Raw genomic sequence first — 24179 nt, forward strand, 5'->3', positions numbered from 1 at the left:
GGACACAGTTGTGTTCTGCACAGAACGCTATATTTTAAAGCGATACAGAGGAGGTTAAGAGGATAAACAGAGATTAAGAGGATACTGCGGCTTTACAGAGGTCAATTTGTTTGGCTGAGCTGTGATATAAACTAGATACTGTTGGCTATTTTAAAAATGTTGATATGTCCTGCCATGTCTTCCTTTTCTGTGGAAATTATGTCAAGATTGTAAAGATTCTGACCTGATATGATATGGGGAATTTGTATATAATAATTAATAATTATTCATACAGGTTTGGACCAGATCAGTTTTACATGTTATTAAATCTCCTGAGACGAGATGAAGTGTTAGCTGCATCTTCATGCATGCGTACCTCAGCATTCAACCACAAATTGATTTTAATTTAATTACATAGATCACTTTTTACAGACAGGTAAAAAAAAATAGCTCAATTGTATATCAATATTTAACCAGAACGGATTATAATTAAATATTAATTATGGTCTGTTATATGTTTACTCCACCGATATCCCTTTCCAGCAAGCCAATCATGTGACCATTATCGATTCTCATACAGAAATACTTTCAGAGACAGGAAAGGAAATTGACAGTGGAGATAACCTTCCTGTTTTCACAAAGATAGCCTGCTAACGTTATTAAAAGTACTTTTACTTTTAAAGCGTCGTAGCCAAGATTCTACATTTTAGTGACTGGTATGCATAGTTCCCACATGACGTCACAACATACGGGCATTTGCCAACACGGCGCCATTGCTGAGGGCAGAACATTAGAAGAAGCAATACGAGTTAAACGAAGTGAAATGAGTTTCATGCTAAAACGTGAAAATGGTCATCTTCTGCAGGATCAATGGATGTTAAAATCGTTCTGGAGGTTCAGTTAAATTGGGATTTTACAGTATACCCGTCCCCTGCAATGGTCAGATTTATGACATGATCCACAAGTGTGGCTCTGATTTCATCAGAGACTCTGACTCTTCCATTTCCACCTCTTCCTCGATTATTTCTTCCTTTACCACCACCACGTATTCTTACACGCCTTCCAATTGCTCTTCCATGAGCTTGTTGCTGCTATATATATATATATATATATACTCCCAAAGTTGATTGGTTAAATGGTTAAATGGTTGATTCATATTAGAGGTAATTTGCAATTAGATTGCGAATGCAATTAGAGGTCATGTGCCAATTTAGCAAACACTACAAACAATGTCAATGTCAGATATATTTTAGAATAAACAGTACATTCATGTGTACTAATAATGATAATTGAACAGATCGTTTTGAATGTGATAGCTTACACAATAAAAAATGTCTGAGAAGTTCTGAAGTGTTTGACAGTGTAAGTGAGAATCGAGTCATCAGTTTGGAACAACAAGCCATATGCAATTATTTGTTGACCAAACTGCAGACAGTTGTATGTACTCTTTGCACACATGTGCCAAAGCATTTTAAATTTGCTCAAATCAATAATAAATTCCAATCTGATGTGAAAAAGAAGCGAGTTGTTCAGAGATCTGAACTTAATTGGGAAATAAAAAAAAAAAACATTTGAGAACTGAGCCAAAGCAATTGAGAAAAACTGTAATACTCGCACATCCAAACGTAGTCAGAAAAAGGGCCTCATCTTCTTTCTGATCGCATGAACGTTGCGAAACAACAGTCGCTGTCATAAATCAGCCGTTCACGAACCTTGCCATTGCCGCCGATTTTTCACTTTGTATTAAAATGTCTTCTTTACTTTTCTTTTTCTCATCCTCATCTTTTTGTTGGCTGTTTGTTTCAGCTGGCCTGTTTACCCCAGTAATGTGCTGCCACATTTTAGCTAAAGTCCAACTCAATAGCGGACTTCGTTGAAATGTAAAAATCCTAATGAATCACTCACAATTCTCATTGGCCAATGTGGCAGGTAGAATAACAGTGTTACCCGCCAATAGCAAAATTCACCCATATTTGGCAGGTGGTCGGGTGTTAATTTCAGGCCCTGTGTATGACCAAAAATGATTTTAGAGTTTTAAGTCTATTTTGCTGCTATGTGAAAAAAAAAAAAATCCAGCAAAAGAGTTCATTCAGAGGGTTAATTCAGTTTTGTGAAAAGAACAAGGGTGCAAACTAAGAATAGACAGACTGAAAGGGTTAGTTCACCCAAAAATGAAAATTAAGTCAGTAATTACTCACCCCCATGCTGTACCAACCCCGTAAGACCTTCGTTCGTCTTCGGAACAAAAATGAAGATATTTTTTTGTTAAATTTGAGAGGTGAATCACTGCTATATAGGCTGCCTAAGGGATCGAAACTTGACGGCCCAGAAAGCCATTAAAGAAAACGTTTAAATATTCCATGTGACAACAGTGGCTCAAATAAGAGTTTATCAAGTGATGAGAATACATTTTGTGCAAAAAAACAAACAAACAAAAAACAAACAAAAATAACGACTTTATTCGACTATCCCTTTTCTTCCTTGTAGGCCTGAGACAAGAGTTTAAGAGATTTCCACGACACATGACGTGAGAATGAACAAGAAGTAGTAGAGTTAGATCGCTGTTCTTGCGCATGCATTGTGGAAGTTGCCTTTTTATTAAATATTGGAGCATAAAGCAAATGTGTTGCAGACATTACATTTTATTTTACTTGTCCTGCACCTGCCAAGGTGGGATGTGCACACTATTACTCTTTTCATTATATGTTTTTTATGTTGGCCATGTCCTATTGTGGTACCTATGATTTATCGTATTATTAAATTAACTACAAGTGTGTGTGTGTAATTATGCCTTAAGCTGTATCTTTGTACTTCCTATTCTTCTTCATGTTTTATTTGGTACCGTTGCAATCCTCTTAGTATCACTGAATTAACCAGCTACAGGAAATTACAGTAAAATGTATAATTCTATGCACAACAGCTTTCTAGTTAGAAACTACATCTTTAAACACTGCCATAAAACATGCAAATTAGGTGGCCAGGAAGAGACAAAGGAATCCTAGCCTACGCAAAATTCCCGGGTGTGATTGGTCATTCCGCCTGAAAAGGGGTGCGAAATATTTTCCTTGAAAAGGGATGATGTTCAAGCATTGCTCTCTCTTCTCCGGCTCTCTCTTCCTGTGTTGGACATTTCCAGTTTGTCCTTTCCTTTCAGTCTTATGTTTTATTTTGTTAAGTTTTGTTTGATAACATTTTGTTTTTCCTTTTCGTATTCTACTTTGTTCATTTCCTTTGTTCATGCCACTCCATGAGTGGAATGAACTTAAATTAAATTATTTCAATATAATTATTATTATTATTTAATTTATTTCTTTGGTAACTTTACATCAAGGACCTTTAAACCTTCGTTGAAGTGCGCAGTCTGGACTCAATGGGGTAATCAATGGGGTAATCCATCAGCCAGAAGTTGAAGCCTCGCGGGAGCCGCCATTGTAGCAGAACTTCACCTACTGTTAGCATTCCATTGACTCCCATTCATTTTGGTGTCACTTTGACAGCGAATAACTTTACACCTGAGGCGTCCAAAGACTTCGTTTGTCCATTATTTATTTCTAAAGAAACATGAAAATTTATAAAAGGCTCCATTCCTTTGTATCTTACATTACGGCCCCGTGGAAGCTGTTTTTGTAAAAATAGGCTAACGATTGTGTCATAACCACGCAACTTTCTGTCGCTCAATAGAGACATTACCGTATAGACAAGAGGGAGGCAATCGGGGGGACATGGAAACATAAAGTCAAGGGAGAAGCCCAGATAGAGAGTCCATAAAAGCAATGCTACACAATATTTCAACAACGTGTTTGAGGAATTAGGTGATTCAGATTTGTCTTAGCAAAGCTACTAGAAGATTTAGTGGCGACGGAACGCCACACACACACACACACACACACACACACACACACACACACAAAAGTGTTTTCTCGACGCAGTACCACAAAGAGCAATTGTGCAAGTATTGTTTATCAAGCTTTCAGAGCATTAAGATTGTGTTTTACATATTGTCTCTCAAAGATTTACTGTAAGAATTTACTTTAAAGTCTGTAATTTGTCGCTCTCCTTCAGGATCTCACTCTCTCCCTTTTTTTTTTCGCTTTCATTCTCGGCCAGTGTTTTGATGTTTTAGTCTTTGTATATACATGCATTCCATGTAACTTTAGTTTCACCTGTATAGTTTTCCTTTATTAAATACATTTAATAACAGGTGATTCCCGATTCCTGGGCTTAGTAAAGGAAAAGGGAAAATGTGAGTTCACATTTAATCAAACATTAAAGCAAACCTAAAAAGTACTCTCAAGAGACAGCGTTGTGTTCATTCTTTATTTCTATGTGCTCCCCATTACAAAAACAGCCTCAGTAGTGTACACTTCCATTACAACTAACAAAAGTACAAATTAAAACAAAAATAAATGACTGCAAGCAACTGAAAGTGTATTTGTAAGCCAGGACAATAATTCATACCTAAATGGACATGGAATTGTGAGGATAAATATGAGTTATCTTTTTGTATTGGGTGTCTGTCTGTGGCTTAGGGATTGTCAATTGAGCTTCAACTATCTCACATTCTTTTGTGTTTCTGAAAGCTAGTCGATTTGATCAGAAACCAATTCTTTGTTAGCAGTAAATGAACAATAATTCTTGTGATGTACATAACGTTCACCTCAGCTTTCATTGGTTGAATGAAGTTCAAAGACGTTGAAGTTCTATATTTATGCAAATGCACCTATTGTCTATTCTAGAGGATCAAAATCCACAATAATTTTCCTTTTTTTTTATTAAAGCTACAAATTAACTGTAAAAACAGGTTCGTGTAGGATTGGGGAAACTTTGAGTAATGGACAATGAATCACTGTAAATGACAGCTTTGTTTAGGATTTCCTGTACATTATTTCTATTCTAAAATGGCTGTGAAACAGCTTTCCCTTATTATAACATCTCAAAAACTGAGCATGTGTCTTATTGTATCTAAAATGCCAGTTAAAACAACAACAAAAAAAGCTATTAAAATGTCTACTTTTGTTTCTGCATTTACTTTTGTGAGCAACTCTCACAACTCAATGGGATCATGTGTTTCCTTAAGTAACAGATAATGAGTAACACAAGACATGATATTGAACTTTGAATCTCAATACATACTCCTAAAGTTCTCAATGGTATACAATAGCTTTAGTGGCACACAGGTGAAAGTGAGTGTATGGTTATGAACAGCTGAACTCCACTGATAGATTAACTGGTCTCCTTCGTATTGCAGTCAGATGCATTGTGGTTGAGATTTAACCCTCGATAATAAAAATAAATAGCTTTCCTCTCCCTCAAACAAGAGATAGCATGTGCAGTATAAGATCTTCAGAAAGTCCAGCTTTACTTCTTTAAAATCCCACCTTAAAAAAAATCCAATTAATTTCACAATATATATGATGGGTCTCCCATATCAGCTTATTGATGACGTTCGCACTCAAAATTGTCATTGGCTAAAAAAAAATCTGGCTGAAAAGGTGAATACATACATATGACATAATGGGAAAAATCTAAGGGGCATGTGTCAAAGAGAAGCCTCAACATTATAACTAAACATTTTAGCTGAAAATAAATTATTTTGGAGGAAAACAAAGTCTTTATTTGATGAGAATTTCATTTGATTGATGACTTTCTGAGAGGCTGATTCAAGAGTGACAGAAATGCTTTTGGAACCAAAAGTTGATATTTTATGGCGATTTTAATGGTTTTTCCTGTGGCTCACATCATTTTGGAATACATATGCTCCAGTGCTTAAAAATCATGACTGAAAAGCACATTTCCTAATAAAGTGTTCTTAACTTTAAAAGCACCGATAATGGTCCTGAATCTCTTATTTTAAAAATCCTCAGCTTTTTTTTTTTCTTTTTTTTTTATGATACTGATATTTTTTCATATACAGTATTTACAGGAATGTTCATAAATATTATTTGGTCAAACATGTTTGGAGCCGTTCAAAATAAAACTGTATAGAGTGTGAAGTTTGATGCAACTACAAGCACTTCCTCATGCGTACCACAAGTCTCTTCACCTTCATAGACCAGGCTGCTGAGAGGATCATAAAAAAAAAGTATTTGGCACATTCCCCTTCACAGCAGTGTGTGATTGACAAGTGTGTTCTAAAAACAAATACTGCTGGCGAGAGAACATTTGAAAGTGAACCAGCACTTCACTCTCTCTTGCTTTCAAATAACTTGAGGATCATCTGAATGTAATGATGAATGTTAAAGATCTATATCTACAACAAACAAATGAGAGAAAGAGAGTCCAGAGAGAGAGAGAAAAAAGAGACAAACTAGCCTTCATCTCTCCACCTCGGATGATGCTGTTGGCCACTGAGTCTCTTGGAAACTTTGCAGCAGCCATGGTGCATCATTACCGGCGTTCTCGTTCCACAAGCTATGGATCGCCATTGCAGGCAGATTTCTCGAGCCAGATTTGAGGAGCTTTTGAGTCTTGCTTTTCTCAGTATGGGGTTTGCGAGGCGGAGGAGTCGTGGTTTGCTTGGCAAATTGGCCTTGTGACGAGGACCCCCGCTGATGCTGGTGAGGGCCTTTCAGTGTTCCATTAACGGCTGAGGCTGAAAGTGTCTCCAGAAATTGAGCGGCTGAACTGAAGCGATGTTCTTCTTCCATCTCAGCAGCTTCGTGCAGAAGAGGAGAAAAAGTACCACTTCGCTTACTGCAGGATTCACAGCAGAGCTTGTTGTAACCTGGTATCGAGCAATAACGAGCCAGAACCTCCATCTGACAGAATATGGACTTGTCTCCTCCGCATGACTCATCTGTCAGAGAAGCAAAATGCTTTTATTCAGTGCTGTTTTAAGCAGTTTCTCATAGAATATTTTCACATTTCAGCTTTTTTTAAATATACAGCAGGATTGATCTCTTTACATACAGTACAGTAAAATGCACTGCCCATGCCCATGCTATACTGACTAATGTCAGTTTTTCACCCAATTCATAGCTTTGACCACAATGTTTAAAAAAGTTTAGAACACAGTGTGTTCAAATCACAAAATGATGCTTTTGCATCCTCATTTGTTATTTAATAAGTCCTCATTTAAAAAGTCCTCATTTGTTATATTGAATTGAATTGTCATCAGATGTGTTTCAAAGAAGAAATACATTCATACAGGTTTGTTATGGCATGAGGGTGATTAACTCTTTCAAAAGTGAAATATGTACATTTTGGCTGATTTTGAGGTTCACACAAAAATGAGTTCACTACGCCCTAATCTTCATAAATCATGAAAAATTCACTTTTTCTCTGCTCGCTTCTCAATGACTGCTGCATTCCCATGTTTGGTGTCGTTGTAATGTTGTATTCAGCGTTCCAATTTTGGGAATATTCATGGTGAATTCTCGATAGCATGAGTCTGAACCAATGAAAATTGATTTTCAAACTCATGCTAATGTATATAAAACAACCTTACTTGCTCTACTAACAGATCCGAAGTGTGCACATGAAAGATGCCCCTCAGAACACATATTATCAGAAAGGTCTAAGTCTCAAGGTTCCATATTTTGTGACCGAAGTGATATTTGGACAGAGGTTTATTAATTTGGCAGAATGCATACAATTAAATTCAATGGAATGTAAGTCAACCGGTGGCTATTTTTGGTATTATGGCTAAACAAAATCTCTTAGGAACTTCAATTTTTGTGATATCAACTTCAAATGCGGAACACAACTTGGTTACAGTATATATATATGGCTTTGATTCCATAGTAATTTTATAGTAAAAAATATTTTTTTAAAATACATATTTTATAAAAAAAAGAATAAACATTAAGTCCAGTATATTTGATTCGATGTAAGTTTTGAACTTCCTTAACTTTTTTCATATTTTAACATTTTTACTCTATTCCAAAGCATTCTTCAATTACAATCATTTAAGTTTGAATAGTGCATTTTAAATAAAGCTAGTTTAATCCCTTTTTTTTACCCGAAACAGGCATTGGTCTCAGGAGACACATACATTTCAAAACGTGCTAAATAACAACATGAACAACATATTACTTATTTTTCTCCTTCAGCACCTTAAGATAATGATCACAATTAATGTTAGCAGTATTCTTTTTTTTCATCAGAAGAAAAGTAAGTTTATATATTTACTTGTGTAAATATCGTCTCGGTTACATATGTAAGCCTTGTTCCCTGATAGGGAATGAGACGCTGTGTCAAATGCTGTGGCAACGTCCCTGTGTTGTACGTCATGAAGCACGTATGGAATCAGCCCAATAGTGAGATGGAACGTCATGGGGGGTGACGTCATTGACCATCAGAAGCGCATCAGCTTCTGATAGGCCTGAAGGAGCACTAACAGGAGTGCCGGGAGTATGGTGGAACGACGCAGCATCTCATTCCCTATCAGGGAACTAGGGTTACATACTTAACCGAGACGTTCCCTTTCAAGCCAATGAGCTGCGTCAAACGCTGTGGGAACGCGAATACCGACATCGCCATAGGACCAAGTGACCGTCACGTGAAAGCTAGCGCACAGAGGACGAGAGCACCTGTGCCCCAGGGGTAGAGCTTGAGTCTAAATCATAGAACTTAATAAACGTATGAGGTGAAGACCATCCAGCCGCATCACAGACATCACTCAGGGATACAATTAAGCTTTAGTAGCGGCCATACTCCTGGCAGAGTGGGCTCATACAGCCAAAGGTAAAGGCTGACCAGCCAACTCATAAGTAAGTGAGATCACCCTCAACCACCCACTTGCTCATTCTTTGTTTAGATGCGGGACACCCTTTCCTAGGTGGCCCAAAACACACAGATAGTTGTTCTGATTTCCTCCACAGGGAAGCTTTGTGGACATAAGCGTCTAACGCCCAAACAGGGCAGAGTAAATTAAGTTTCTCCTGGTCTGACGATGAAAATGGAGGAGGACAGAAAGCCTGCAGGACTGTAGGTCTAACAATATTAGTAGGGACCTTGGGAACATAACCTGGTCTAGGATGCAGAAAAGCCTTAATCACGCCCGCCCCAAAACCGAACCCGACTTACTGATATGAGACAATGCAGAACTGCCATCTGCTCTGTCTGAGCTAAAATCAACCAATCGTCGATTCGTTGATGTAATTGAGGATACGAATGCCCTGAAGCCTCAGAGGCACTGATGCTGCATCCATGCATTTGTGAAAGTGCGGGGAGATAAAGCTAGGCTAAATGGAAGAACCCTGTACCGGTACGCCTTGCCCCCAAAGGCAAACCTCAGGAACTTCCTGTGTTGTGGAAGGATAGAAATGTGGAGGGGGGCGTCCTTTAGATCTATCGTGACAAACCAGTCCTCAGATCTGATTTGTGAAACGATCTGCTTGATAGTGAGCATCTTGAATTTTAGCTTCTCTACAGAGCAATTCAATAGGCGCAGGTCTAAAATTGGATGCAACCCCCCATCCTTCTTTGGAATTGATGAAATATTGGCTGTAATACTCCAAACTGGGAGGAACCGGTTCTGTAGTCTCCTTTTGATGGAGTGTTTTTACCTCTTGTTCCATTCCAGAGCCTGCTCTGGGCCCACCCCTGTGGGCAGAACCCCTCTGAATTTTGGTGGACGACACCTGAATTGGACGGCATAACCCTTTTCTACTGTCTGCAGGACCCAATGAGATTCTTGGAAGGCTTTTCCACTCTGCCAAAATTTTTTTTACTAAGGGTCTCTCGAGACTGGCCTTTGGTGTAACTTGAGCAGCAAACACAGCGCCCTGTAATGGCGCACCAGCAGGAAACGACTGGTTTAACTGCTCTAAGACCCTCTTCAGAGGGAGCAAGTGTCCCTTGGGAAAGCGCTCACTCGGACCGTCTGTGCCCCGGCATGAAAGCGGGGTTGGCAGAATGGGCCCCTGAGGGCACTGAGGAAGAATGGGCACCATAAAAAGAAGTGAACATCTTTCCGCCTCGGTGCCACCCTCAGTGTCCTGAACACCTCGGCGTCAGGACTTCTTCTTGGCCGAAGCCTTCTTAGCCAATATAACTGTCCTCAGATCAATTCTATTACTAGATGACTTCGGCTGAGAGTGCCGTGACTGAGCCCACTGTCCAGCAGGGGGAGCACAAGACCCAACACTCTGCTTCTGCTGCGCCTTATGTTACGAGCTTGTAGACAGCCGAGGCTGCTTCCGCCCAGCAACCAGCAGGCATCGGTGTGGAGGTTGCACACGTGAAGGCAAAAATCTCTCATACAACTTAGATTTTAATACAGACTCCTGTCTATTCACTGGCCATTCAATGCTGAGCTTCTGTACAGCTCTTGTCAAAACCTCCATCCACTCACTTTCGGGAGTGTAAGGTCCTCCACATCTCCCCAATACTAACAACATCCAGCTCCTCGGAACTGAATAGTTGCAGTACTGGTGCCTCAGCCCGAGCGGAAGAAACTGCAGTGTGTGCTTCCGAACCCGGGACTGAGGCACTGAATCTCACAGGTGAAGGAAGGGATAAGGCAGCGCCTGCTGATATCCCCACCTGTTAGCGCGAGCAGGGAGGAATACACTTCTTCTTAAACTGCTGTTATATATATATATATATATATATATATATATATATATATATATATATATATATCGTCGCTGTCCGTTGAAAACCGCTTATGTCCATTTTGCAGATTTTGAGATTTTGAGAACTATCTATTTAGTCTTGATAATTAGTGATGTAACTGTTGATAATGTAATTCTGAAGCCAGTATCAAACTCAGAGGTCTGATATGGCTTGGCAAGTTACAGTATATGCACTACATGGGTGTGGGTATGTATTGTGTGGGTGTCATTTTGTGATCCCCGCAGCTTTACTGTATTGTTCCTTCCTCCTCTCACTGTCCTATGCAATACAAAAGTAAAAGTATACACACAAAAAATGGTCCTCAGTAAAAAGGCCATTAATTAATAAAAGTCATAATAAAGCCATTCCAGTTTCTGAAGTTGGATTATGGACAATTTGTCATTGACACTATAAAAACCACCAACTGGCTTATTCACAGATGAAAAAAAAAATGTCTACAACTCCCTAGGAGTCCCGCATTATATATTATATGAAGCTGAAAGGTAAGCAGTGTGCTGCAAATGTCAGTTGAAAGGGTATATATTTTGTTAACCTTCCACTGAGATGGATGTCATCCAGGTGCTGCTTAAGTCATAACTCTTATCAAGACACACTGAGTTCAAACAAATAATGCTGACCAGCTGAGTGTTACTCATAAATGATTGGAGGACACATCCTGAGAGCAGCACTAGAGTTCTCTTGAACAAAGGGACAAAACCTGTCAGGTTTTTATGTTTGTTAAGAAACTGTGATTTTCTATACAGTAGGCAGTGCACATCACAACAGCCAAACATGCTGTGTAAAACACAAAGATAAATGTACAATTTTAAACTCATGGGTTGTGAAAAAAATCGCTTTAAGCTTGTAGGAATTGCATGGCCTAATTACAAACTTTCTCACACGTAAAATGCTTGTCTAAAATAAAAGCTCTCAATAGACAATTGAGATGGGGTAAACAAGCTTGACCGGAGAGCAGTTGAGAAGTTCATAACCCACAAAAGCATTCTGGGAAATTCATTGTGTTTAATGGCACCATGAATAATGTCATCAATGCAGATGAATTTGTTCATTGTGCAATATTTTCTATTCTCTTTCAATACTGTATGCTTTCATTTGTTGAAAGAACAACATGAACAGTTTAGCCATTCAAGACCCCATAAAATCGCAAATTTTCATCTGTGTGCTGCAGCGTTTCCTGTTAAAACAAATTTCCTGCTTTTGGTTGCAGACTTTGTAATGATGTGTCTGTGTCATCTTACCGTGACAGGGTCCTGGCCTGCAGGGTCTGTGTGAATCAGGCTTCTCGCCGGTGCATTGATCTCCAATGCGACATGTGACCAGACGTCGCATCACACCCTCCCCACAGGACACTGAGCACTGAGAGATAAGGAGGATGATGGTAACCAAAGAAAAATACACATGGTTTCAAACATCTAACACTGTCCTAAACTAGCACAATTAAATTTGATCTGTTCGCATAAGGACTTTTCACACTTAAAATAGTTAACCCTGGGTCTTTTTAAATCCTGGGAAAAATAAATTCTTTGTTATCTTTATATTTCACATTGCTCATAATTTACCTGGGGTTAACTGTTAATACTTAGCATTTATAAAATGATGTTTCATACAGTAGATTCCTGAACCCTGGGATAATAACCCTGAACCTTTTTTACATGTGCTTTGTCAGTGTTACTGACTGGATGACTGTGCATACAAGTTGTTTACGTAAAGGCTCTTGCATTGCACATCCTCATGTTATATATTGCAGACTGTACTATCAAGTTTATCCTTAATGTACTTTTCAGATTTCATAGGTTGAAAATATAATGATATCTTCTTTACTCCAAATTTTGCATTTTGTATCAGCATTTGGTATATTTTTCCATTCAAACACTGAAAATACTCTTTTTGTCAGGACCCCTATCATCAAATATGAATGACAATTAGCATGTCTATACTGGTTGGCGGTATAGTTCTGTTATAGAACTCCATGCAGCCTAGCTTGGATAAGAGCAGCTTATCCATATGAGAGCAGCAATAACCCCCCTCAGGGTAAACAGAACAGAACCAACATGAATGTATTGCAGGTGCGCCAAAGTTAAGCACAATGTTAAAAAAAAAATCCAATTGAATCAAACCCAAACAGAAAATACTTGCAGTAATAGCTGGTTAGGACAAAAAAATAATTGCCTTTTTCACACCACATATTTCTTGTCCTGTTTGGTCAGCCTATTCAATGACTTATTAACAATATTCATTGGCACAGCTTGGTGTTAATCCTCAAAATCAATAGGCTGGTTCACTAGAGGATTACACCTATTGACAGTGCACTAGCTAAGGCTTGAATTCTTTGTATAATATTTACAATAATCAACAGACTTGGCAATTTAAACTGACACAGCTGGTTAATAACGTCACTGTCATGAAACATTCTCTATGGTTGATTTTTTTTTTTCTCTGTTGACTTTTAATTATTGACATAAAAAGCACTGGAAATGTCAGGCCTCACTTGGACACTACCATTTCAAGAAAATTCTAACTTCATGGTAAAAAGTACAAACTAAAAGAAAATAAGTCAGAATTGTTTTTCTCCAGATGTTTCTTGACTCTCCCAAAAAAAAAAAAAAAAAAAAAAATTCCTCGGATGAGGTAAACACGCTCTTAAATAAGACTGATTTTACACTGATTTCAAGCTCAATTACACTGAAAACTGCTTGCAGAAAGCATTTCTTTCTGCTGAGCTTTGCTAAATATAATTGAGCATTTTGGGAAAGGGAGAAGATTGGTTCTTTTCAAAAACTTAGACAACTAGTGCTTTTGTATTGATAGCCTCAAAACATCATATGACCTGAGAAAAAAGTACCTCTGACCAGGCCCCGGTCCTCCATTGTGCTGGGCAGGGTATTCTGTTGCATGCCCTCCTGATCTCTGGTTTTTCCCCACTGCAGAATTTGCTGTGGATGGAGCGGTTAGTGCCCTCGTGAGGGAACTGGACACAGCGCACAGTGCGGATGTGGTATCCCAAGCTCCCACAGGTTTTAGTACAATGTTCCCACTCTTCTGTGATCCATCTGTCAGAAGACAAATGAAATATGGTTCAATCCCCTTGTTGTGACATATCGAATACTGTTTCCAGATCCAGGCCTCCATTTTCTCAACAGCTGTTTATGAGCACACTTCATTCATAGCACACATTTAAACTAAACTTTTAAAAACTCAACTCAAAAAACAATATTCACTAAGTTTTTTCCACTAAGAACATCCCATTAAAGGGCTTGAGGGTGAGTAAGATGGCCACCAGAGTATATGGCTGGTAAATTACTCTGTTTAAACTGAAGTGAATACTGTGACTATAACTGTTTTCTTTGGGGAAAATTGTGGTGTTTTCACTTGAAGAACATCCCCTTAAATGTAACAAAGTTCGGGAGGAGCATGTTCAGGTATTCGTCCAATCAGCACAAGAAGAATAAATACCAGTATAAATAAAGCCTTCCCTTACCTCCTGTCTCATGACTAATTTCTCAGCATCCCACCACCACCCCTTCACCCCACATTCGGCTGGGTCCGCTCATAGATACCCATGATCTCTAAGGTTAGGGGGAGTACTCTGGGGTTGGGCCGAATTCTGAGCTCAGAGCCCTCCCCCCGGACAGCAAGTCAAATACGCATTATAATGTTACACCAGATTTCATTGACATGTAAACTCGTGAAAAGGCTTTGACCTGAAAAAGAATGACAAAGCCAAAAAGTAAAACCAAACATATTGACCCAGACAGTGGGACTGAGGAAAGCAATGCAGCCGCATTTGGTATGGCTGAAATACTCAACGAAATAAGAGGATTTCATACTGAGACGTCGGGGAACTTTGTGGCATGAGGAAAGAAGTGAGTGATTTACGAAATGAACTTGGAGATATTAAAGAATGGACGCTGTTGAGCTTAGTGCTGTCTGATAGCGAGGACAATGAGAGGAACATTATGCGAGTAATGATTCACATGTTACAGCAACAAATTTTACATAAAGAAAAATGTGAAGATTTGGAAAGCTGCCCAAGAAGGAATAACATCAGGATTTACTCAGTGCCCAAGAAAAGTGAGGGAAATAATATGATTGATTTTGTGTTGAATCTGAAACGGGAACAACTTGGCGTCACTGTAGAGCTTTGCATTGAGCGCGCGCAAAGGATATCCGTGGCAAAGCTGCCTGGGCAACATGAGCGTGCCCGGTCTATTATGGTGTTATTTCAAAGTTTTGCCACAAAACAGTGTGCTTAAGGCAGCGTGAATGAAGGAAATTGTACAAGTGAATGGTAACAGGATCTACTTTGACGAAGATTTTACTCCAGCTGTCTACAAGGAAAGGGGGAAATACAATGGTGTGCGTAAAGTGCTGCGCGAGAGGAAGATCAAACACCGCATATTATTCCCTGCCAAATTGAAAATCTTCTGTGAAGACGGTAATGCCAAGATCTTTGAAAACCCAGTGGCTGCTGTGCGAGGCCTACCTGAATTCGGCATCACAATGGATCTACCTGAGGAGGAACCAGACTTGGAGTCAATGCTATGTGCAGCTGGTTGGCAAACTGTTAGTCTCCGTAGAAGGAAAATGTGTGCCATTTTGCAGACGCTGTCACCAGTGATGCGCGGGTTGATCCAAAATGAGCGGGTGCCTGCGGTCACCCGCGGTTACCCACAGTTACGGGTCATCCAAAAATGTTTTTAATGATATTCGGGTCGCGGTCGGTCGGGTCGTTTGAAAAAAGATGCCAATTAAACATTTGTATATAGTACTAGACACATTTTTTGATGAAATATACAGCCCTACACATTATTGGCTGAATAACTGGCACGAAGATAACACACAAGCTCAGTCTAAACAGTTCTCGGTTCTTTACTAGTGATTGGAGAACCGCTGTCCCTGTGCGTTCGGTATACGCAGTATCTATGTATCAGCTGCTCGTGTTCATCACTTCTCTCAACAGTGGCACCAACATGTCTCGGTTCAGTGAACTGTTGGAGTTACTGGAGTAAAATATAATTGAGGATATTGTTTTATTTCGATTCGGATGGACTGTCAGGCATGTCTGAAAGTGAGTAACTTTAGTAACTTGTGGATCAGCACTGACGCAAGACGCGAACTGTTTCGAACGATTCAGTTCGAGTGTACTGGTTTGACCGGTTCACTAAAAAGAACCGGTTCAAAAGAACGATTCGTTCACGAACCGGCCATGTCTATGATCACTACAGTCTGCAGATAGATGAAGGCGGCAAGAGAAAAGGTAAAGACTGGGGAGTGGAAGCTCCGCAAATACACAAATAGAAAGAGTAAAAGTGTGGGAGACATTTGCTGAAATAATGAAAGATGATGACCAAAGTGCTGGCTTTGCCTTTGTTATGTGTAGGCCTACGTCTTCTTGCGATGCTGTGTTGTTACACGTCTATGGCCCAATAACGCTCCGATGAGCATTTACTACTTTTAAAAAATGCGGTCAGGAAGCGGGTCGGGTACAATGTTTTTTTTACTTTTTTTGCGGTCCGAGTTGCGGGCGGGTAGTTGAAAACGTCGGTCGGTTGCGGGTTGTTTATACATTGACCCGCGCATCACTGACTGTCACATCATTGTTGGAAAATAAGCAGCAAGATTATGGCTAGGACAATGAAACCAAGGAGGGAATGCGCGCACAAGGTACTGTCTTCAAGTTTTTATTTTAAAGGTGCGGGTTCATCAAGAAAAATGGAACTGTCGTGCATTGAGTTTCATTCATGTGTATTTATGTTTGAACATTTAATTAACAATTTATGACTGAACAAATGAACCTATTAGAGATGAGAGAAAATGGGGAATATATGATTTGGGTGTAGATTTGGATTCAGAAAGGCATGTGCGCAATCATAATTTAATTCCGTGCAAATATAGTGAGGACAAATTCAACTCTAATGTTAAATTAGACAACAAGTTTTCACTTGTCCATTTTAATTGAAGAAGTCTTTATACAAACCTTAATAAAATTATACATTATTTAAATACATTAATAGGTCAGTTTGATATTATCGCCTTTTCTGAAACTTGGTGAAATGCGGTCAAAGATTATTATTTGGGAATTGATGGATATAATTTTTAACACGTTGACAGACCGGGAAAACAAGGAGGAAAACAAGGAGGCGGAGGTGTGGCATTGTGTGTCAAAGAAACATACACTTATAAGATTGTTGAAAGGATGTATGTGGTTATTGAAGGTCTTTTAGAATGTGTGGCAGTAGAGATTGGGTTGGAAACAAAACAAAAAATAATAAGCTTGTGTGTACAGAGCACAAGGCTCAATGTAGAAGTATTTAAAGATAAACTCAGATAAATCTACATGAACTTGTAGATTGTACAATGTTAAACAAGACCATGTGGTTATGTGGTGACGTTAATGTTGATTTAATGAATCCACAAGGCCAAACAGTACAGGTCCTTCCTTTCATATATTTTAGATTCATTGCACACCAACTGAAATATTTCTTGTTTTAATACTGATGATATTGGCATACAGCTCATGAAAACCCAAAATTCCTATCTCAAAAAATTAGCATGTCATGAAAAGGTTCTCAAAACGAGCTATTAACCTAATCATCAGAATCAACTAATTAAATCTAAACACCTGCAAAAGATTCCTGAGGCTTTTAAAAACTCCCAGCCTGTTTCATTTCTCAAAACCACAATCATGGGTAAGACTGCCGACCTGACTGCTGTCCATAAGGCCATCATTGATACCCTCAAGCAAGAGGGTAAGACACAGAAAGAAATTTCTGAACAAATAGGCTGTTCCCAGAGTTCTGTATCAAGGCACCTCAGTGGGAAGTCTGTGGGAAGGAAAAAGTGTGGCAAAAAAATGCTGCACAACGAGAAGAGGTGACCGGACCATGAGGAAGATTGTGGAGAAGGACTGATTCCAGACCTTGGGGGACCTGCGGAAGCAGTGGACTGAGTCCGGAGTAGAAACATCCAGAGCCACCGTGCACAGGTGTGTGCAGGAAATGGGCTACAGGTGCCACATTCCCCAGGTCAAGCCACTTTTGAACCAGAAACAGTGGCAGAAGCGCCTGACCTGGGCTACAGAGAAGCAGCACTGGATTGTTGCTCAGTGGTTGCATGTAATTTGGAAATCAAGGTGCCAGAGTCTGGAGGAAGACGGGAGAAGGAAATGCCAAAATGCCTGAAGTCCAGTGTCAAGTACCCACAGTCAGTGATGGTCTGGGGTACTGGTGTTGGTCCACTGTGTTTTATCAAGGGCAGGGGCAACGCAGCTATCTATCAGGAGATTTTGGAGCACTTCATGTTTCCATCTACTGAAAAGCTTTATGGAGATGAAGATTTCATTTTTCAGCACGACCTGGCACCTGCTCACAGTGCCAAAACCACTGGTAAATGGTTTACTGACCATGGTATTACTGGGCTCAATAAATCTCCTGACCTGAACCCCATAGAGAATCTGTGGGATATTGTGAAGAGAAAGTTGAGAGACGCAAGACCCAACACTCTGGATGAGCTTAAGTTCTGCTATCGAAGCATCCTGGGCCTCCATAACACCTCAGCAGTGCCTCAGGCTGATTGCCTCCATGCCAACGCCGCATTGAAGCAGTCATTTCTGCAAAAGGATTCCCGAGCAAGTATTTAGTGCATAACTGAACATAATTATTTGAAGGTTGACTTTTTTTTTGTATTAAAGACACTTCTTTTATTGGTCGGATGAAATATGGTAATTTTTGAGATAAGAATTTTGGGTTTTCATGAGCTGCAATGCCAAAATCATCAGTATTAAAATAATAAAAGACCTGAAATATTTCAGTTGGTGTGCAATGAATCTAAAATATATTAAAGTTACATTTTTATCATTACATTATGGAAAATAATGAACTTTATCACAATATGCTAATTTTTGAGAAGGACCTGTAAACCATGATTTTTTTTAAACAAAATGTACAGCTGATGTATTTTTCCAGTGATTCACAACCCAGTAGAGTGACACGGACAACTTCAACATTGAATTATAATATTTTTGTCATTAATATTGACATTACTTCCTATAGTGGTCTGCTATTATGAGATAGTAGCGACCGCTTGCCAGTTTTTATTGTCTGTGGCCTAAAATCTGGGAAGAAAATTAGTGATGTTGATAAAATAGTTAAATACACTCGAATTCGGACCGAGAAGGAAATAAGCTCATTTAGGAAGGATCTGATAAACCAAGATTGGAGTAAAGTGTTTTTAGAAAAGGTTAATAATGCTTATGATGTCTTTCTGAATTTATTTGTAACACTTTATAATAAAATTTGTCTCTTAAAAAGGGGTAAAGTGAATACATTCAAAAAAAAAAAAAAAAAAAAAAAAAAAAACATGGATAACCAGCGGGTTACAGAAGGCCTGTAAAAAGAAAAACAACAAATACAGAGATTTTATAAAATATAAGTCTAGTAATCATGAGATTAAATATAAACGATATACGAATAAGTTAATAACTATAATGTGACATGGAAAAAAGCCTATTATAAAAACAAATTATATGAATACAAGACTAATATTAAAGAAACTTGGAAAATTTTAAATACATTTATGAAGCCAAATTCTCAGAAATGTACCTGAGTATTTTGAGCACAAAGGAAAGGTTATCAATGATGGAACAGATATTGCAAATGAGTTTAATTCCTTCTTTGTCAATGTCAGACCCAATATTGCGAAAAGACTTGAAAAATCCAATCATGTAGCATGGTGTTGTGCGACAGGAGGTAGTAGAATCTTACAGTCAATGTTTCTCAATGAATTCACCTGAACTGAAATCTTAGCTATTTTGTGAGAAAGTGCAAAACTAAAACATCTTGTGATGGTGATGGAAAAGAATGAGCATTGTAAAAAAATCCAAATTTGTGGGAGTAAACCTAGACAGCAAACGTAGCTGGAAGCCTCATATTGAGCATATCAAAGGTAAAGTTAGTAAAAATATTGGTATTATTTATAACGTTAAACACATATTGGATGAAGTTTCATTACAGCTTCTATACATAACCTTAATTGTTCCATATTTAACATACTCTATTGAAGTGTGAGGTAAAGCTTCCACCAGTTATACAGAAAGGCTGTTCTTACTTCAGAAAAAAAAAAAACGATTAGAATTGTGACTTATAAAGGTTTATGATACCACACAAACAAACTGTTTATAAAGTTGCAGACCTTGAAGTTAAAAGAGTTTGTAATTTGGTGCCAAACTGCCAATACATATTCAAAACAAATTCATGCTAATCACTGACAGTAACAACAGAAGAAAATGAAGAGTTCAGATGCAAAAGCCTCTAAATGCCATTTGAAATTTTCTTCTTTAATGATGATTTTTATCAAACTTGTATATTTAAGTTCAGTAATTTCACTTAAATTACACTTAATAGGTAATCTTCATTGCAATTTAAGTGAAATTACTGAGCTTAAATATACAACTTTGATAAAAATGATCATTCTAGAAGAAAATTTCAAATGGCACTTAGAGGCTTTTGCATCTGAACTCTTCAAATGTCATTTTTGTGTACCATATTCACGCACCTCACAAAAACGAAAAAAAAATTCTTGTAATTGGGATCAATTTATGGAACTCTTTAGACATTGTGCAAAAATCATGCAACACGATTATTCAATTCAATAAAATGTATAAAGAAATGTTCTTAGAAAATACAAAGTCAGTGAGGCAGAACCAATTTTTGACAAAATTGAAATTGTTAATTATTTAGATGTGAAGTAATATTGTACCTCGATAGAGGGGGAAAAATAAAACTTGCAAACGCCCGCCATCACTCAACACTGGACATCGGTCAAGTAATGAACATCAAAGACACCAACCACAAAGTCCTCTGTGATTCCCCTGTCATTTTGCAACGCTGGAAAGACTCGATGTGCAACAAGGAATTCCCGCACCCACTGATCACAAGCACCGCCCTCATCCCTGGGCAGGTACCGCAGATCAGCCCCGCAAAGGTCGAGGTTGCTGCCAAAAAGATGAATAAAGGAAAGGCTCTGGGACCCGACAACATTCCCGCTGAGGCGTGGAAACTACTTGGACACCGAGGCACCGAAGTCCCTGCCCGACTGTTTAATAAGATCATTAACCCCCTGGGAACCAAGGTGTATTTGGAATCCTTGAGATGTTCTGACATACCCTGACATTTGTACTTTTTTCAGTTACTTATAAACATATTAATGGCACAGGTGAAATTACACTCTATTTAGCACAAACTGGGCTACCATAATATGTGAGTAACATGTATGTACATGTTTGTATTTTTGAGAGAATATTGTTGAAAATGAAAGCTTCTGAAATAAGGTCACAAAACACATACGAAATATGCATCCACAAGACTTCTGACTAATGTATGTTGTGGCCTAGAGTTTTTTTCTTCACAATGATCTGAAAATCATCCTCCTAATCGTTCACACAAAACTGTGAATTGGGTTATATTGTGAAAAACATTTTTTGTTTGCAGAGGCAATATGCGAATGGGGGTGAACAGGCCAGCCCTCATCATGTACAATTAGGTGATTATCACCTGAGAGAGACAAAGACATGCATAATAATGAGATAATGAGCCTTTCATTCAGGTGAGTCAGAGAAGAAAAAAATGAATATATACTTTAAAAATAATACTTTATATGGATATGGATATATATATATATATATACAGGGGTAAAAGTGGGCCGGAACGGTCCAGAACTGCGTTCCGGCACCTCAGATAAATTAATAAATAAATAGATTAATTAATCTTAACGAATCTTGCTTCTCCCGATATGGACCAACTTCCCTTCCTCCCCGCTGAACGCGAGCGATAAACACATAAAGTATAAACTATATAAAGTATAAACTGTATAAAGTATAAACGCATAAAGTATAAACTATATGAAGTATAAATGCCTAGTCCGTTTGGAGAGGTGCGCGCGGAGCCTTGCGCTCGTGCTTTACAAATGCTTGAAATGCACTCGCGGTGGTTGAGCGCGGTAAAGTTAGTTTTAGGTCCGAAATATTTCGCCTGACATTTGTTTTCGCTATAGCCACTGTTCTAGAGTCGTACAAAGAGATCAATAGCAGGATTAGGGTTGATTACCTAATTTACTTTTATTTACTTAGAGAAATCCTTTTTCTTTTCTTTTTTTTACTGAATTTACTTAGAGTTTAAAAAATATGATCTTACTTAGAGTTTAAAAAATATGATCAGTTTAGGGTAAAAAGGCCACATAGTGAGTGGTGTTAAAAGTAATTTTATTACAATTTGTCATGCGCAGTTGCGCACTAGAAAATCACCAATCACTGGGCGTGTCAATCAATTTAAAGAAATATTTTATTAACATACATTAATAATCATGAAAAATATTTTTAATTGAACTCAAGTGGACTCGGGAATAATTCTGAGTCCTAAAAAAAAAATGTTCGAGTACGAGTCCAAATGGACACGAGTCCATGACAAGACCAAGACCATTAAAATATGGTCTCGAGACCGAGACCGAGACGAGTCCGAGTCTCGAGTACTACAACACTGCTAAAAGGGGTTGGTCTGAAGTAGCTTCATTATTCATAGGTGTGGTTTAGGCGTAACGTGAAATAAACCAATCAGAGCGTCATCTCACATTCCCTTTAAGAGCATGATGAACGACGTGCACTTGTTCCATGGCGCAATACTATTAGAACGGCGTATTTACCAGGCGCACTTCAGCATCGGTTCACAGCCGAGGAGATCGATGTTCTCGTCAGGGAGGGGAAAAAAAAGAGTAGAGACATCGGGATGGGACAAACACACCCAAATTAGCTTCGGTTAAACATGCATATAATAATTTGGGTAAACGTGTAAGCTTCTATTTTTCCCATTGTCATGAACACAACAATAATTTCCCTCATGTTTTAATACCTTATAATAATGTATCATTTGCAAAAAGTAAAATGCATCTGTGTAGATGAGAGAGTCATCTACAGTGTATGCGGGTTGTTCACACTCTGTATTATGGGCAAGCATGCGCACTCAAAATAGCATCTGAAAGTACGTGCAATGCGGCACTGAGTTTAGACAATTTTTTTTTTCTTTTTTTTTCTGGTCAGTGGCGCAATTGTTTTCTGGAACTGCAGAATAGCACTGGGGAATGTTTGCGCCGAAACACGCCTCCGTTTTTGCGCCGACCCGCCCAGGGAGCGCAAGTTCATTCCCTAGATTACCGACGTGCGTCTGTGGAAGGAAAAGCCCGCTTTGCGCTGGTGCAAAATAGGAATGATAAATGAGTTTGTGTATAAAGTCATTTGCACCAGGTGCAAGATAGGGCCCATAGACATAACCCTGACAATCTCTATACTTCTTCAGGAAGTAAAATGATACTTTCAGGCCAAACTATTATATGTATTGGTGAATTGGTGGCAATAATTCATATGAATTTGTATGATCTAAATGGTACGTTTTCATACGATCCATTTACATAGCATAGTTTTCAGATAAATGCCATTATAAAAAATGTATATGAAATCGCCACCTCATAAAATATTAACATTTACTTAAGAGATTAGTTTGGAAAAAAAAAAATATATATATAAAGACAATTGCTTTAAAAGTACATCAAAGTGTTAATCATTCTGATTAAAAAAAATAAAAAAAATCCTGAACAGTTTTCAATTATCCTTATCTGCCGATTATCATTCACAGGCATGTCCCATTATTTCAGGACGATAAAACTGCACTACACATTTCCTCCTTGAACAACAGGAGCTTCCATCCATTATTCCTTGTCCCGACAGACCATGCGGCTGCTGACAAATCTGAGTCAGATACAATCAATCATATGGACTATTTACCAATCAGAATGTGATCAGAGAATGAAAATATTTGCTCTGATTAACTAAAGTTGGACACATCTAAAGCTTCTTCATAAACCTCAAGATCAATCATACAGCCACTGAAAATATATCCAGGGCAGAACACAATGTAAAATTACACATGGCCAACCCTGACTATGTATTAAAAACTGGTTAACATTGAATAACTACGTCACAGCATTTAAAGGGAGAGTTCACCCAAAAATGACAATCCTGTCATCCTTTACTCACCCTCATGTTGATCGAAATATCAGATACTTTCAGACATGTCTGTTGTTGTGTTTTTGTCAATGGTCGCCAAAGCTGTTTGGCTTCCAACATTCTTCAAAATATCTTCTTTCACAGAAGAAAGTCATACAGGTTTGGAATGACACGAGGTTGTTATGTCAAACTTTTCCTTTTGACCTGCAACAAGCTTGTGTAAGTAAGGAACATTTTCTGCAGTTTGAACCAGCCTGTGTAACAGAAAGCACTACAGAAGATATTATGTGCCTCGTTTGTTACTGTACTTCATCCACATGGTGAATGAGCAGAGACATCATTGACCTTTGTGAACTGGCATAATTAAACATTATCTTTTCTACTGCTCATTGACATCTGTGAGATACAATAGTCATGCTGAAAAATGAAAAACCCTCACCTCTATGTAACATCAATGCAAAAATGCATGGCTTAATGTAAAATGTAGCCATCTACTGTAGCAATCTCTTGCCATTGTAATGTGCATATCCCAAAATGCTTTTAGTGATCATGTGATTTTAATTATGTT

At 38.4% G+C, this 24179-nt stretch overlaps 1 protein-coding gene across 3 annotated transcripts in view; it reads right to left on the bottom strand.

Annotated features, from left to right (window-relative positions):
- Positions 1–5044: 5044 nt before the first annotated feature.
- The window catches only part of adamts3 (ADAM metallopeptidase with thrombospondin type 1 motif, 3), a 126955-nt gene continuing 107820 nt past the window's right edge, over positions 5045–24179 (bottom strand). For all 3 annotated transcript variants that reach the window (XM_089130146.1, XM_089130145.1, XM_039649975.2), the window contains 3 exons: positions 13403–13610; positions 11799–11916; positions 5045–6775 (listed from right to left, as the gene is read on the bottom strand). In XM_089130146.1, the coding sequence (XP_088986272.1) occupies positions 6294–6775; positions 11799–11916; positions 13403–13610 (808 nt within the window). In that variant the 3' untranslated portion in view covers positions 5045–6293. The remainder of the gene's footprint in view (positions 6776–11798; positions 11917–13402; positions 13611–24179) is intronic.

This window comes from Pimephales promelas, chromosome 4 (genome assembly GCF_988280905.1).
Source record: "Pimephales promelas chromosome 4, fPimPro1.hap1.1, whole genome shotgun sequence".
NCBI classification, from domain to species: domain Eukaryota; kingdom Metazoa; phylum Chordata; class Actinopteri; order Cypriniformes; family Leuciscidae; genus Pimephales; species Pimephales promelas.